Genomic DNA, 14,955 nt, shown 5'->3' with positions numbered 1-14,955 from the left:
TTCACAAGAGTAGCTGGCGGAAGAGCGCTCATTACACAATGGAAAACAGTTCTCTCTCTTCACCTCTTTAGCTACTGGGTCCTCTTGAGTGCCACTAAGTCTGCGAGGTGTAATGTTTTTGTTTTTGTCCATTGACAGCTGTGAGTATTTTTTGGTGTGCATGTGGAATCAAATGCAGAAATAAACCCATAATGTCCATGCGTTCAAATGAGAGCATCCTTATGGCAGTTGAAATGGCCCTTATGTCAGTACATATAAAGGAAAATCACATTCGGCATGTCTTTAAAGATCTGCTCTTCTCGTAATAACAGTCTGTCAGGCTGTGCAGAAAAGTAATTCACTGCTGCAGCACAAGTAATCCTTATTTGTTTGTCCTGTTATTCAAAGCACGTCTGCTGCTATAGAAAATCTGAATGACAGTAATGGTTCTTGCTTCTTAAATATATTATTGAGAAAAACCAAATTGTCTGTATGTGACTGACAAGCTTTTTCATAGTGAATCATCATCACATTTCCATGACATATCTCGATGACAGTTATGTACGGATGAATGATACAATAAATAAAAGAAATCCAAGACAAAAAACAAATATTGTTCTAAGTTTCTTTTATCTGTTACCAAGGCGAGGATCATCCCTCAATACACAGTCTACACATATTTGACAACTACATAAACGTCAGGTTACACGTATGTATAATAGACCATCATTACTACAGTATGTTTTATATTGTATCTAGATAATTCTACTTCACAGAAACATGCAACATATTGACATGATGAATTATCAAACTACATCCACGCTCCAAAATCTAGTTTAGTAACTCAAGCTTTCCATCTATGTACTGACATGATAGGGAGAGGTCTGCTCCTCTTAACAATAGTAAACAAGGAGCTGTGCTAATTAAAACAGGCATCCATTTACCTGCTCAAGTGTGAAAAATGCTGCTTTTGTTAACAGTATTTGATTCTTATATACACGCAACTGTGAGGACATGTTATTCAAGATTTTAATGCACGGCTACTTGACTTCAGAGATGTTTAAGAGTGGGTGACTTCACATAATAGAGGCAATTTTAACCATTCAGCTCCAACAGTCATTGCGGCTAATGTCATATAATCTGTCAGCTGCAGGTAGAAATGTCTTACATGCTAAAAACTGGCAGGCGATGAACGGCCCAAAGCTAGAGTTAATTTAAACCCATAATGGCATCACATATTTTCTGAGAGTCAATTGTGGTTCAAAACTAGGGGTAATTACTGGAGGATTTGTTGTCAGCAGATCAATACTTGCAGTTTTCACCGCAGGACAATCATTTATGGGAATGCATTTGTGAATACAGACGGGTTTGACTCCATGTCTGCATATTCATAATTACCAGTGCAGGGGAAGCACTACATCACTGAAAATTGATTAATCCAGTCTTTACTGAAGGAACAGTAATTCCAGTGGGTATAATTAAATGACACTAAAACAAATATCATGTCTCTTTTAAAGGGAGGCAGTTTCATTTTAAATATGAACTTGTGCTTGCTGGGGAAATTTATTATTATTTTTTTCAAATCAATGAACACACTTACATTAAATTCTTATCTTGATAGCTTGTGTGGAAATAGTATTTTCAAGTGTCACTTTGAAACATTTTGCAGTGAAAGGAAAAGAACACGCTGCTTTTCATCTGTGTGACAAATTTTGATTTAAATTTTGACAATTTTATCTGTAAAGACTCCCCAGATCAGCCGCACAGTGGATGTGAAAATCCAGCAGTCAGCTGAAATCATGAAAAGAGTTCAACAATTCAAAAGATGGACCAATAACAGCAGAGGTAAAATTATCAGAGGGATGTTTTGATGACCGCAGGCTGGAGGAGAGAAATTGGATTTATTGCTGAGAAATAGAGTGCTGACACACAGAAGTCTAAACATTTGTGCATTATTCTTGTTAGAACCAAATGGTTTTTACAAACTTTATGTCTCTTTCAGGCTGTTGGTTGACCATCCCATCCTCTCACCCTCTCCCTTCTTCTTTCCTCCCTCCTAAATGAGCTTGAGTCTTCCGTGTCTCTCTGGTCAGAGGATGCTGACCCTCTCAGTGAGGCCTTGCACATCTGCATCTTCCCCGCCCTCCTCATCGTCAGAGGCAGGCGCAGGAGGAGGCGGCACAAGGTGAGCGGGGTAAGGCAGAGTATGTTCACGGGCAAAAGTTTGCCAGCGGGTGTCATCACTCTCATGGGTGATGTAACGCCCGCCGAGTTTAGTCTCCAGCTCGCGCAGGTCCAGCCATGTCTGATAGTCCTGAGAAACAGGAACAAACAAAGGGATGAAGTTTCAGTTTCAGGAGCATTGCAATTAGATTAAAGTTTAATGGGCTTTTATGTGTTTACAGCCCACCATCCAGTAATCACTTTAGGTTGTGTGTGTGTGTGTGTGTGTGTGTGTGTGTGTGTGTGTGTGTGTGTGTGTGTGTGCGTGCGTGCGTGCGTGTGTGTGTGTATATCTGTAAATGTGTGACTGAGAACTTTAATGACCCTCGCCTGGTCTGCCTGTTTCTGAGAAAACCATGGAGAACACTTTCATCCAAGTTAGGGCTACAGTGACACACAATGGATGTGCCTTCAGCAAAAACAATGAGCTGGTTTAAACCTACAGAGAGAACTGGACCATCTTTCCACAGCGAGACATGTTGTTTTGAAGGAGACATTTAAGAGATGTGCAGTCAATGAAAACAGCGCTTTTACAGCTAATCTGTCATAAATAATGTTCCAAAATATCGGCCTTCAGCTGCCGTCTTACCACTTGATTGTAAGTGCAGATTCATCGTGTTTATATTTGCCATTTCCTGTAACGGCCATGGATTTTATTGAGGGGTGTCCAGAAGTAATAAAAATCCATTAAAATTCATTGGCAGCGACCATATCTGGACATAGTGCTGCTCCCTGTACTTCAAATTGGGGATTGCCCAACATCCAAGTGTCGGACAGACGTTAAACAATGTTATTTTTCATAAGTAATCTTAAACATGTTTACATGTGTGCATGTTTGAGTGTGTATGCGAGTAGTTTCTATGTGATACCTGTAAGTACACGTGACTGAGACTCTTGTCCACACTGTAACGTTTCCTCATCTTAACTTGCAGCAGGTTGTTGATCAAATCAATTGCTGGAAAAATAAAAGCATAAAGATGAGTTTATATAAAGAAAGTGACTGAACTGAGGAACATTACAAATATAATGCTGTTTCATCTGATCAACTCTGTTTCTCCAAATAGTATATAGAGATACAATGCAATGAACAGGAGCTATGTTTAAGACCACTGTATCATCATGTAGCCAAAACTGATACGGTTTAATACAACAGTGCTGCAACAAATCCTACCTTTATGAAGGTTATAATGTTCAGTTTTTGTTGAAACTGGTTTTAAGAGGTATAGATTCAACCTTATGACCACTTTGGAGGATGTGGTGCCTTTTAACTGTATTGCATTATACAGAGAGGCGTTTCTGTTATGTGGCCTACCCTCAATGATATAGACTCCCATCTCTAAGTGTGTCTAACAATAAAACTCTTCTATCGCCCCTCCCCATCTGTGTTTACCATCACTGGAGATCTGTTTCCAGGGGTTGGGGGGGTACATGAAGGCTGCGTTGTGGATCTGGTCATTGATATCTTCGTCCTCATTAAACGGAAATGTCCCACTCAGGCTGACATACATAATTACGCCAACCGACCACATGTCCAGTGAGCGGTTGTAGCCCTGGTTTAGCAGAACTTCCGGAGCCAGGTAGGCAGGTGTCCCGACTACGGATCGACGGAAAGACTTCTCGCCAATGATGCGTGCAAAACCAAAGTCACATAACTTTACCTGAGAGAAGGAAATAGGGAGGAAAGGTAGACAGGGAGTCATGTTTTCACAGAAGTTTTAACAGATGTTAAATAGATGTGGGAGAAACACGTCAGAGAGATTGCACTTAGAGCTCTCGGTCTTGCTCATTGCAGTGATATATGTGTGTGTGTGTGTGTGTGTGTGTGTGTGTGTGTGTGTGTGTGTGTGTGTGTGTGTGTATACCTGGGGGAAGGGATCAGCAGACGCAAGCAGCACATTCTCAGGTTTCAGATCACAGTGAACGATGTTCTTAAAGTGCAGATGTCTCAGAGCTGCAAGAATCTGCACACACACAATCACACACACACATCACGTAAATGCATATGCACAATTGCACAACAGAATGTGACTTTAAAGAAATAACGAACTCTCAAAAAACACACACATCCAAAGATAAGTAATGGCATAAATATACATCATGCTCTGTTGGGCAGACCACAGAAAAGATGCAGGAAGATGCTGTGGATTCAAGACGTCACTGACAGTAATAAGTGACGTACACCAGCACAACACTTGTCTATGCACACAACAAATCCATTTTTCACATACGCACCTGTGTGATGAGGAACTTAGTGAGCCTCTCAGGCAACCTGCCTTTCTCACTGGAGAGGATCATCTCCAGCATGTCACCATGTAGCTTCTCCATCACCACAAACACCTTCTCTGGAGTCTCAAACATACACTCCAGGTTCACAATGCCCAGGTGACGTAAACTCTGAGGGAGGGATCAGAGATGAGGAGAACGGGGGGATATTGGATGATATGGAAATTGGGATTTGTTTGAAAAAGAGAGCGAGAATGAAATAGCAAGCAACAGAGGAGGGAGAGGTCAAAGTATTGACGGAGTGAGAATTGAAGTAACAAATTAAAGAGAGACAGGAAGTTTGAGTGAGTATGAGGTGAAGATGAGTCAGCAAAAGACAGTAAACCACAGGAAACACCAGAAGGAGAACAGAAAATAGACTATTATTCCAAAAATGCCTAAAATGCTCTACAGACAGTGTTTTTACTACTCATATTTCATGAGTCATAATTTTTTCCCAGACGTATTTCACTTGAAGTCTCACAGAGCCTTTTCAGTCTAAAAGTCCAAGTGAGAGGTCAAGCCAAGCCAAGCCAAGTCCAAGCTGAAGGGGAAGTCAGGTCTTTTATTGACAGAGTCATCAACATGTGCTGTCTACACATGTTGATGACAGACAGACAGACTGCACCTCTGTCTCCATCTGCTGGCAAACAATGTACTATGCATTTAAGGATGAGTTTAAACCACAGAAATATGGTAGCTAAAGAAAGTGAAATTGAAAGGCATTTCCTTTTCTAAAATACATAAACAGCCTAAACAACAAAACAAAGTTTTTTGCATGAAACGTTTTTTTCCCATAAAATATGCGGGTTCCTCTCATTTGCACTGGTTTAAAAGTCTATCATTTTAGAGCCTTTCACTTAATAAACAGCATTCAACAGCATAAACATTAATAACATAAATATCCAGTATATAGCAAAGGACCTGCTACTGCAGCCGCATTAGTATACATATATATGTACAAAGAATATCCATTTAGAACTCCAGTGAAACGTGTGTGTGTGTTTACCTGCAGTATGGCCACCTCATTCCTCAGCTGGCTCTCCTGCTTGGTGGGAAATCGAAGCTTGTCAATTACTTTGACAGCCACGTCCCTCCCCGTCTTCCTGTGCTTTCCTGGTGAAAAACGTTAGTGTGAGTAACAGATTATGCTGTGAATGAAACCTCACATACACGAGAATATATATTGGACCTTGTCATCTAGAGTCTGGGATGTACTTAAAATAGTACTCCACTGAATTAACTTCACACTCTTATAATATCGTCAGAATCAAAGAAAAAAAAGATCAAAATCAATGCCGCAAAACCTGAGATACTGACTTATAAAAACCTGGGGGCTACATTACCAACAATGCAACTCCACTTTTGATCCTCAAAATACATGGTAATCTGGAGCTCACTCAGCATCACTGGACATGGATCTACATACCTCCATACACTACTCCAAACTGCCCAGATCCCAGAACTTCATCAGCAAAAATCTGGTACACAGTACCAATATCCTGTAAGAAAGCAATGTTTCATATATTCATTGTCATCCTCGATGTATAATGTTGTATACGATTGAAGGACATGTCTACAATTGCCAAAATTCATACCACATTCTCTTGGATTTGACTGTTGGACACGGATATGCTGATAGAGGCTTGTCCTGGAAAATACAGCACCAGAAACAGTGTACATGTTATACTTTATTGTGAGTCATTAGTTGTCATTTAAAAAGCACAGCTAATATGACACGGGTATTTTCTCAAGCACTGAAAGAGGAGAACTTTGCTCCGCCTCAGCTCGACATTCTCAACTTGTGAAAAAACAGCTTACTTTCTTGCAGCTTAAGCTGACATTGTCATCCATAACTCTCAAGCTCCAATGTGCCAATCAGTAGATATAATAAACCATCGCCGGCATTTGGCTGCTCTTAACTTACTGTGAGTTGTGTTCCCCGCAGCTGGCGGTGCGTCCTGAAAGATGACTGGCATGAGGGCCTGGCGAATGGCACTCTCCCACGCCTTGGCCACCTCACGCCCAATGCCACTGTTGGGAGCTACTTGGCTGGGGGAGGGAGGGGTTGGGGGGAGAGTCTGGGGGTTGCTGGGGGTTGGGGAAGGAAGGGTGTTGGGGTCCTCCCCTACAAAGTAGCACATGGTGCCTGTGATGAGCTCGAAGCAGTGAGGATTTGTGCCTGGGGGGACAAGTGAGAAGTTTCCAGCGGGACGCACCTCCAGGATCTCCGATAGAGGTATCTCCTGCAAGATGGTGGAGCCATGATTTAGCAGTTTTAAAAAAATACGGGCACACTTCAAATAAATGAGTTGTGATCGTACCTTTTCATGGAGTAAATTCTATTTACCTTGTAGTATTTGTTGGTGGTGTTGTTCTGGAAAAGGATGATGCACTTACAGTCCAAACGCCAGTAGTGCCTCTTTCTCTGTTGGGGGTTGGAGCAGGGTGGGATGGGGTGGGGACACGCAGGTAACGCAGGACATTGAGGGGTGGGATGGAGAGAGGACAGGGGATGAGGGATGAGGGATGGATCGGGCCAAAGTTCAGGGATCAATATGAATTTCAAGTTCGGATTTGATGTCCAGAGGAAGAGAAGAGTGGCCAGATTGGAGGAAGGATGAGCAGGAGTACAAGCTGCAGGGTGAGAAGGTGGAAACAAAGAGGAAGAGAAGAGACAAGAGAGAAAAGAAAGTAAAGGAGGGTGTTAGTGAAGCAAGAGAGGAAAAACAAGCAAGAATGACACTAGAGAGGCAGAAAAGTTTCTTTGAGGTCAAATAATAACAAGAATACATTAGGAGAAAGAAAAGGCAGAAGATGGGCTTTTAGCTTGAATTTAGCTGAATGTTGCTACGTTTTCCAGAGAGTCAGCCGACACACATGCCCAAATTTAAAAGAAAAATCATCAGCATGAGATTTGAGGTAGCATGAGAGTAATGGGTAATGTTTTTACCAGTGTGTCCTTATTGCTGTAGTGAACCATCCATCCTTCCTTGATAGCCGTACTGGATCGACGGGTTGTCTGTCTCACCGATTGTACCACCCTCATTAGCGGGATGTAAACACTAGAAGAACAAGGGCAGAACTCAGGTGGCCAGTAGCTAAAATGTGTGTTTGAATTTCCGTTATTGTCTAACTAGTATTCCAAAAACATTCCTCCAGGGACTTGTTTGCATTTTCCTCATACCTCTGATCTCCGTTGGTTCCATCCTGGTTGTTTTCGGGAGAAAAGGACCCAGGGATGCTGCAGGCCTCGTCTGAGTCATCTATTGAAGACTTGTCTGAGGCGTCATACTCACTGCTGTAGTCCATGGGCACCTCAGGGTCTGCACTGGGACTCAACATGTCTGGGGCAAGAAAGAGGGAAAGAATGGGTTGAGTGAAACACGACTTAAAGTGACTATGTGCTTAAAATAACGTGAAAACAAAATCTACTATTTGCTACTTCTATGACTACAACTAAAACTGCTATTCAAAGGGTACAGCTTTGCATGCATCAGTACAGAGTACCAGTTATACTTACCGCAGTTACTTCTGTTGTCTGAGAAGATAAAAACATTATTGCCAGTGAGTTTCAGTCTTGTTAGATAATGTGTTATATCATGTATGATTATGAATGTAACCTGGTTCTGACAATGGAGGTATGCAGATGAGAAATTCATACTTTCATCAAATCTATGCAGGGTTAACAGACTCATAGACACATTAGGAAGGTGATAGATTGATAGCTTCCCTCACCTCCAATGGTCTCCCCGAGGCAATCATTAGGAACCTTATAAGCACAGCGTTTATGACAGTTGAACTTGCAGTCTAAGAGGAGCAAAAGACAGTTCATTCTGATCAGATAACATGTAAGCTTATTAGATTTGGCTAATATTCTGCATCCGCATCCAGAAATGAGTCTCTCTTTGTCCGCGCTCACCTTTGCACTGCAGGCCCTGCCTGAACAGTCCTCGAAGAAGCCTTTTGCAGTACTGGCACACCGTCGGACGAGTGTACGAGTGGACAGCGAACGTGTGGGGCACTTTCACTTTGCTCATCAGGATCTTGTCGAGATGAACTGGTCGGCCCGTGTAGAAGCGCCGGGCGTCACTAGGGGTCCGTGGCTGGCAGAATATAAAAGAAACATTATTGATGAAACTGAGCGTGTGTGGGTAAATAAAATAACAAAAACACTTATCTACAATCATAAACTTAATAATTACCAAACTACTTACTAAAGCACTGTCATTTATTTAAAGCAATGTTTCTGAAAAATGTAGGCCCCTTTTCCTCTCTTTTAGCTCTGTTTTTGGTCTCTACAAACTACTGAGGGGAACATCTTTAAAAAAAAAAAAATGCTGTCCACTGGGAAGCCTCCTTAACTTGTCTAGTCTAAAACTGACCAGAAAATTGTGTGCATGAATCCACCAGTACCATTTGTGTGTGTGAGCGGATGAGGCTGGTGTCCTCTGCGCAGGTGGAGACCGTCCCTACGCTGTACACCGACTCAGTGGTGGAAAGACGCAGGGACTGGCTGCTGCTCAGGGAGGTGGTGGACAGACGCCTTTTACGAGCTCCGCTGCAGTTGTTAGGGATGCTGAACGCACAGCGCTTGTGGTAGTTTAGTCCACATCCTGCAGGGGGTAGTATTGGATCAAAGACGTAAGGAGCAGAAGAGAGGGCATATCCGATGAGTGTTCCAGTTCAATTCTTACAATTCAGGGAAATTTGTAGAGCACATTTGTTTATCTAATGTTTGTTTGTATGGTGACAAGTGTGTAGCAAAATGCCTCACACCACAGCAATTATAGGCTAAGTTAATTTGCAATGCCTGTCCCTTCATTTCCTCACCGTCACATTTGAGCCCTTGTCTGACCAGTCCGAACAGCATCTCCCCACAGTGATCACAAAAGGCCGGGGCCCGGTATGAGTGCACATTAAGTGCGTGGGGCCGAATCTGGAAATCTTCAAATGTGGCTGCAGCTAAACGGGATAAGAGGGGTAGAACATGGTCACAGCAGGTGTCAAGATATAATCGTACTGCTACTGTAACTGGGCAGAATAAAGAATGATCAGATGGAAACAAGATGGAAAATAGATGGGTTTTCTTCCTGATTACAGTTTGAAACAATGGAAGAACAGATTAGACCAGTGTAAGATATAACCTGTAGTAAAATAAGCAGATAAGGACTGATTTCAAAAGTGGTGGTGCAGAGTAATATCGGTAATGAAAGGGAGCAGATAGCAGATGAAAGAAGGAGGAAAGTAATTTAGATTTTAATATGGCTATCTTGCCCCTAATGGCATGAGATATTAGAGAGAAGAGAAGAGAAGAGAGGTGACTTACCAGAGAGCACCACCTCCACCAGATCCCCTTCCTGAATGTCACTTGCACCTTTAACCAGTTGCAGGATGTTGTTGGTAGAGGGGTCATGCTTGAAGAGTAAAATCTTGTCATAAATGCCATAGAAGCCACACTCTGGAAACTACAATATACAAAGAAAACATAACAGAAATGTAGGTTAGTAAGATCAACCGTAGAGCAGGCAGAGTTTTCACATATTTAGTAACAGAAAATGCTTAAATAAAAAAAAAAAACAAGAGTGAATTCACAAACAGAGCCAACCTGTCCATTCCTAGAGCATTTTACATGGTTTAACGTTCAAAAAACACATTATTTTTGTCACACCACACATGGCTGCTGCAGCTGTTTTCAGCCTCTGTCTGAATGCTCTGTTTAAGAAGAAGATAATCTGCTGCTTCACTCTTGCGGTCGACATCATTGTGTTAACAAGAGCTGGCGTTAGTGAGGAAAAAATAAAAGGTAGACAGTGAGAAGGATTCAGAAGGTTTTAAGTGGGCGAGGATCAGTCGGCCTGCTGAAGGGCTGAAGGAGGTCACATGATCAACAGATCATCCCCTTATGACATCATGAGGGGAGCAAAATGTAAGCGGAGCATTTTCACACACATTTGCTGAAAGATGGAGGAGGAGAAATAGGGGAGGATTGTCTTTTCTCATAGTTTGGTGATCTCTTGGCACACCAGGGACACATTTGTGTTTAAAAGACATTAGAAAAGGGAATTTTGCATAATATGGGACCTTCAAAACACAATCTAGTATGTTACAAATTCATCAAATTTTAATATTGTATCTATTTTCAATAGCTATACCATTTATTTATCTAACATTTTAATATTTATTTTGGAATGTTTGTATATAAACTATATTAGGCTAATGTACCTGTTTGTAATAGCCATCATATACAGGTTTTTTTTTTTTTTTTTTTTAGTCTTTGATAACTGTGCCACATGTAGACCACTCACACACAACTCAACAGTCCTTCATATTCAAGTCAGAAGTCACGTTCTTTTACAACAGTAATAACATCAAAAAGAAATGCATTACTGTATGTCCTTTACTCATTTTATCGTGCTCTGCTGGAGGCCCTAGGAATATGTAGCAGTCAACACAACACAACCACACAAACACACGAGTGTGTAACCACTGATATATAAGACACACTGGCTGAATTCCACAAATTAAGCAACTTGGTCAATGAGGAAAGCAAGCCAAAGGAGAAACTTTACCCTATCTTCCTATCAGTCATATAGGAATACACACACTCAGGCACACATACACACACAAACAGGTGTTTCCATGCAGCTCTTCCAGAGATATGAGAGATGAGTGTGTCAGTCAGAAGTCAGCAGAGCAAAGGAGGCTGTCATAGGGAAACCCTGCTCTCCTGAATAGTTAATATTGTCTGGTTCACTTCAGTGGCCACACCACACAGGACACCACAGGTACACACACACACACACACACACACACACGGGAAAACGGAGAGAGAGAGGGGGACATTCAGACCAGATGGAGAAAATTACATTTTCAATTTTGACGTTGAACGTTCTCGTCACAAAAACACACACAATCCTCCCTGTCTCTCTTGTTGTTGTTTTCCCCATGGTGGAGTCAAGATTCACCATCTGGTCAGGCTCCAACAACTTACAGGAAGGGGAACCCTGGTCTCCACCTTGGAACGACACAATGACACACATACACCTCCTCCTCACTTACCAACAGACACACCCTCCTTACAAACAGAAACACACAACCTCTCGTCCCCCCCATTTCCCCTCTTTTCTCCTAAACACACACACACACACAGTTTCCCAACAGGCACTCCACATCACCACATCTGAAATCCAGGCCTGGCTTGTACCGCTGCCAAGCTACACAGTGAGTCCACCACGCCCCAGCAGTGGGCTACTGCCGCTGACCACACAGTCAACAGCAAGACAAACAGCTCACAGTGGCCCTTTTTCAAAATCTGCAGAGGATCCTTAACCTGTTTAATGCGCTTTACATCCATAAAGCAAATCACAGACACCAAATGAAAAATATCAAGGAAGGAGCAAGGAGTTGTGAAAAATGTAAGAGCAAACAAATGTACGGCAAGCATTTAAATAATACTTATATTTGTTTAGCAAAGTTGATTCACAAAACATGACAAAGCAACACAGAAGCAGGATTAGACACAGTAGATAAGGACAGAATTAAACGGGAGGCAAAGAGTAACATTAAACTGAAAAATATAATTCACAGTAAAAATAGCAGCTAACTTTTTCTTTAAAGCCGACTTAGTTTTGCCTGATACCAAAGTCAATGTTGCAGCTACTAAGACGACATTAAAAACTGTTGTTTTATTTTGCAAATGTGGGGGCAGCAGACACCAGCTGACAAGCCTGACATGTTATCTCCTTATAAGGTTGACACAATCCATATAAACTAGACTTATCTTCCTTAAAGTGAGGTCGGAGTGTGGCAAAAACTTTGAATCTGGATTTATTATTTCTTCCTTTTTGACAACTTTATCATATTATTTGTGATTTATCAAGTTCCAGGTGATGATGTTTAAAATTAACCACCAGGTTTTCTGTGTTGTCAATTTTTAATCCTATGATTTTTTCCCCACCATTTCCATCATCTGAAGGGCAAACTTTTACATTGCTGACACCTCAAGTCATAAAATAGTTATTACAGTTTGGTCCTACTGTGGACCCACACTAGACTTACTGTTTAGACTCGGTTTGAATTAAAACAGTCCATCCTATGAAGATCTCACTGTCTCTGACCATATGAGGATCTTGTTGGTTACAGTTTTCCATGCCACTGGAAATTCCCACAAGTAAAAGGTGGAATTACATGTTCTGAGTGAACATGGAGCTCATTCGCTCTCTCCACTTTTTCTAGGGCCGATTTGCCCATTCTCCCAAATACAAATGACAAGTTGGGCATGTTTAACATGCTTAAACATGTTCAAAACTCAACTGAAGTCCACTGTTAAAACAGCCCTGTGGATAGTTAGCCTTCAAAGTACATGTAGAAGGCTTGAACACAGGTCTTTCTCCTAGCTATCCAATACATGTTTTCTGTTCTTCTCAGTTTTATTTGCCAAAGTTCTGAGATAGGCGGGTTTTCAGCCTGCAATAAAGGATCAAGAGAAATACAATGACCGTCCGAATGAAGAGCGCTGACAAAGAGTGCAGAGTTTGACCATTGTTTGATGAAAGGAGTTTCATTTCAGACATCCAATTTGTGGAATAGCTTGTACATGAATGTTAATATGTAAAGTTTAAATGTTTGTGATCTCAACAATGAAGCACGAAGCTCAGCACACCAGGAAGTGGGGAGTGATTACAATAACTTCCCCAGAGGAACTTGGACTCAAAGCCTTCAGGTGGATGCTGGGGTGGAGGTGGGATCCCGCTATGACCTGGATATCTGCTGCAGTGAAAAAATGCTATGCGAATGTAGCTGAAACTCGAGTTGGGCTGCCTGAACTTTGATCTAGACTTGATTAGACTTGACCTCTCCAAAATCGATATCCCATTACTCTGAATTATCCATAAAACATGCTGTCAACAGAATTCAGAGGAACTATTTCTTTGGTAGTGGTTCCAGTGAAAATAGTTCAGTGAGGTCTGTGGATTATTCCAAGTGACAGGGACACTGTTTCCTGAATTTTTGCAATTTTTTTGACGCTGTAAGCAACACAAATGAAATTCCTATCATCTCCATTGTACTAGGGAGAGGCAGAGATGGATATCTCAAAAGCTAGCCAGATAACCCAAAACTATGTGCATGTCTAGAAACCACTAGCAGTCAGCAACAAAACATGTTGGTTTTTTGGCTTTTCAGTTTTCTGTAATTTAGGTGAGCAGACTCTTTAACCCCCTCAGACGTCAACAAATGTTTCTGGATTTGGGTCACATAGATGATGCAGACACTAATATGAAGAGACTCCAAACTTTCCCAGGTCCAGACTTAAAACCCCACAAGTTCTCTGACAGGAGTGAATCGTGTAATAACTGCATGCATCAGTACCTGGGATTCCCACAAATAAGGCCAACTGCTGCCACTTGTAATTACAAACACCCACAGAGCCCAGATCAGAGGAGACTCTTAGCTCTGCCCAAATCCACAGATAACCCTCAGCCTAAGCCATTTGTAAGCCCCAAGACGCTGTTTGATGCCAGCCTCTCTGCTATTAACCCCGCACTGTTACTATTGCTGCTAACTTTTTTCCTGAGCAACTCAAGACACACAGCCAGTCATATTATCCTGCATCCACTGTCCAAAACATACACAATGTACCGACCATAACTGCAGTTGCCACGTCTGTGCAGACCACAAGTCTTTACAGCTCTACTGAAAAGCACAACGTCCCAACTCCCCAAAACCACAGTTACCTCAGCGAAAATGACCATTTTCTTCTTTTCTTGTCTCCCTTTTCCAGTTTTATGTGAAAGTACAGGGTGGGAAGAGCACAAAAGCCGCACATTACTTCTGTCTGTGTGTCAGCATGGTGAAAAATTACAATCTTTGTCTTGTAATTACATAATCATCTCTATATGTTTGTGTGTACACTGTACACTGAGGGCAGAAGTTGGGAGTATTGTTGCAAAAGATGGTGTGTGTGTGTGTAAAGTCCACAGACAAAGAGCTGGCTGAGTTATTATACATACTGTAGTATAGTGTAGTGCGGTTTGCCTGGAGACAGGGCTGTGTCTCTAGCTGCTTTCTTTGGGTTACCAGGGATCAGGTTGCCCTGTGTTGCCCGCACTATTCCTGCAGCTCTTCGGGCCAATGAAGCCATTATGAGTGAAATGAATTATGGACTAGGCTTTCTTTACCTCAGCCCCTCCCTCTTTGTCTCCCATCACTCTTAATTTCCTCCTCACTGCCTTGTTTATCAACCTCTCCGTACTCTTCTCCTTGTCTGTCTTTATCACTCTTTCCTCTTTCTCTTACCGATATCGGGCTCTTATTTTTACCAACACATGTTTTATGTGGCTCTCTGAAAAGGAACAAAATAAAAAGGAGACTAAAAGGAGAAAAGAATGCACAAAGAAAAGCATTCAGTCATCTTTTCTGATCTTTTCTGCTTTGTGCTCAAAGTGGCCAGCAGTGCTCATCCTCGCCAATGACGTAACTATCCTACTT

General features: G+C 41.8%; 1 protein-coding gene across 3 annotated transcripts in view; it reads right to left on the bottom strand.

Moving 5' to 3' along the window:
- Window positions 1-592: 592 nt before the first annotated feature.
- Window positions 593-14,955, bottom strand: part of prkd2 (protein kinase D2) — a 31,943-nt gene continuing 17,580 nt past the window's right edge. For 2 of the 3 annotated variants that reach the window (XM_070829622.1, XM_070829625.1), the window contains 18 exons: window positions 9,794-9,932; window positions 9,298-9,429; window positions 8,881-9,080; window positions 8,387-8,570; window positions 8,203-8,274; window positions 7,988-8,005; window positions 7,652-7,811; window positions 7,418-7,529; window positions 6,815-6,892; window positions 6,392-6,710; window positions 6,063-6,115; window positions 5,894-5,966; window positions 5,474-5,580; window positions 4,435-4,596; window positions 4,065-4,163; window positions 3,593-3,860; window positions 3,072-3,157; window positions 593-2,293 (listed from right to left, as the gene is read on the bottom strand). In XM_070829622.1, the coding sequence (XP_070685723.1) occupies window positions 2,069-2,293; window positions 3,072-3,157; window positions 3,593-3,860; window positions 4,065-4,163; window positions 4,435-4,596; window positions 5,474-5,580; window positions 5,894-5,966; window positions 6,063-6,115; window positions 6,392-6,710; window positions 6,815-6,892; window positions 7,418-7,529; window positions 7,652-7,811; window positions 7,988-8,005; window positions 8,203-8,274; window positions 8,387-8,570; window positions 8,881-9,080; window positions 9,298-9,429; window positions 9,794-9,932 (2,487 nt within the window). In that variant the 3' untranslated portion in view covers window positions 593-2,068. The remainder of the gene's footprint in view (window positions 2,294-3,071; window positions 3,158-3,592; window positions 3,861-4,064; window positions 4,164-4,434; window positions 4,597-5,473; window positions 5,581-5,893; window positions 5,967-6,062; window positions 6,116-6,391; window positions 6,711-6,814; window positions 6,893-7,417; window positions 7,530-7,651; window positions 7,812-7,987; window positions 8,006-8,202; window positions 8,275-8,386; window positions 8,571-8,880; window positions 9,081-9,297; window positions 9,430-9,793; window positions 9,933-14,955) is intronic. The other variant, XM_070829623.1, reaches the window with a different exon arrangement.

Source organism: Pempheris klunzingeri, chromosome 4 (assembly GCF_042242105.1).
Source record: "Pempheris klunzingeri isolate RE-2024b chromosome 4, fPemKlu1.hap1, whole genome shotgun sequence".
Lineage (NCBI taxonomy): Eukaryota > Metazoa > Chordata > Actinopteri > Acropomatiformes > Pempheridae > Pempheris > Pempheris klunzingeri.
Note: the sequence above shows the minus strand (reverse complement) of the source record. Positions and strands in the feature narration are given on the sequence as shown.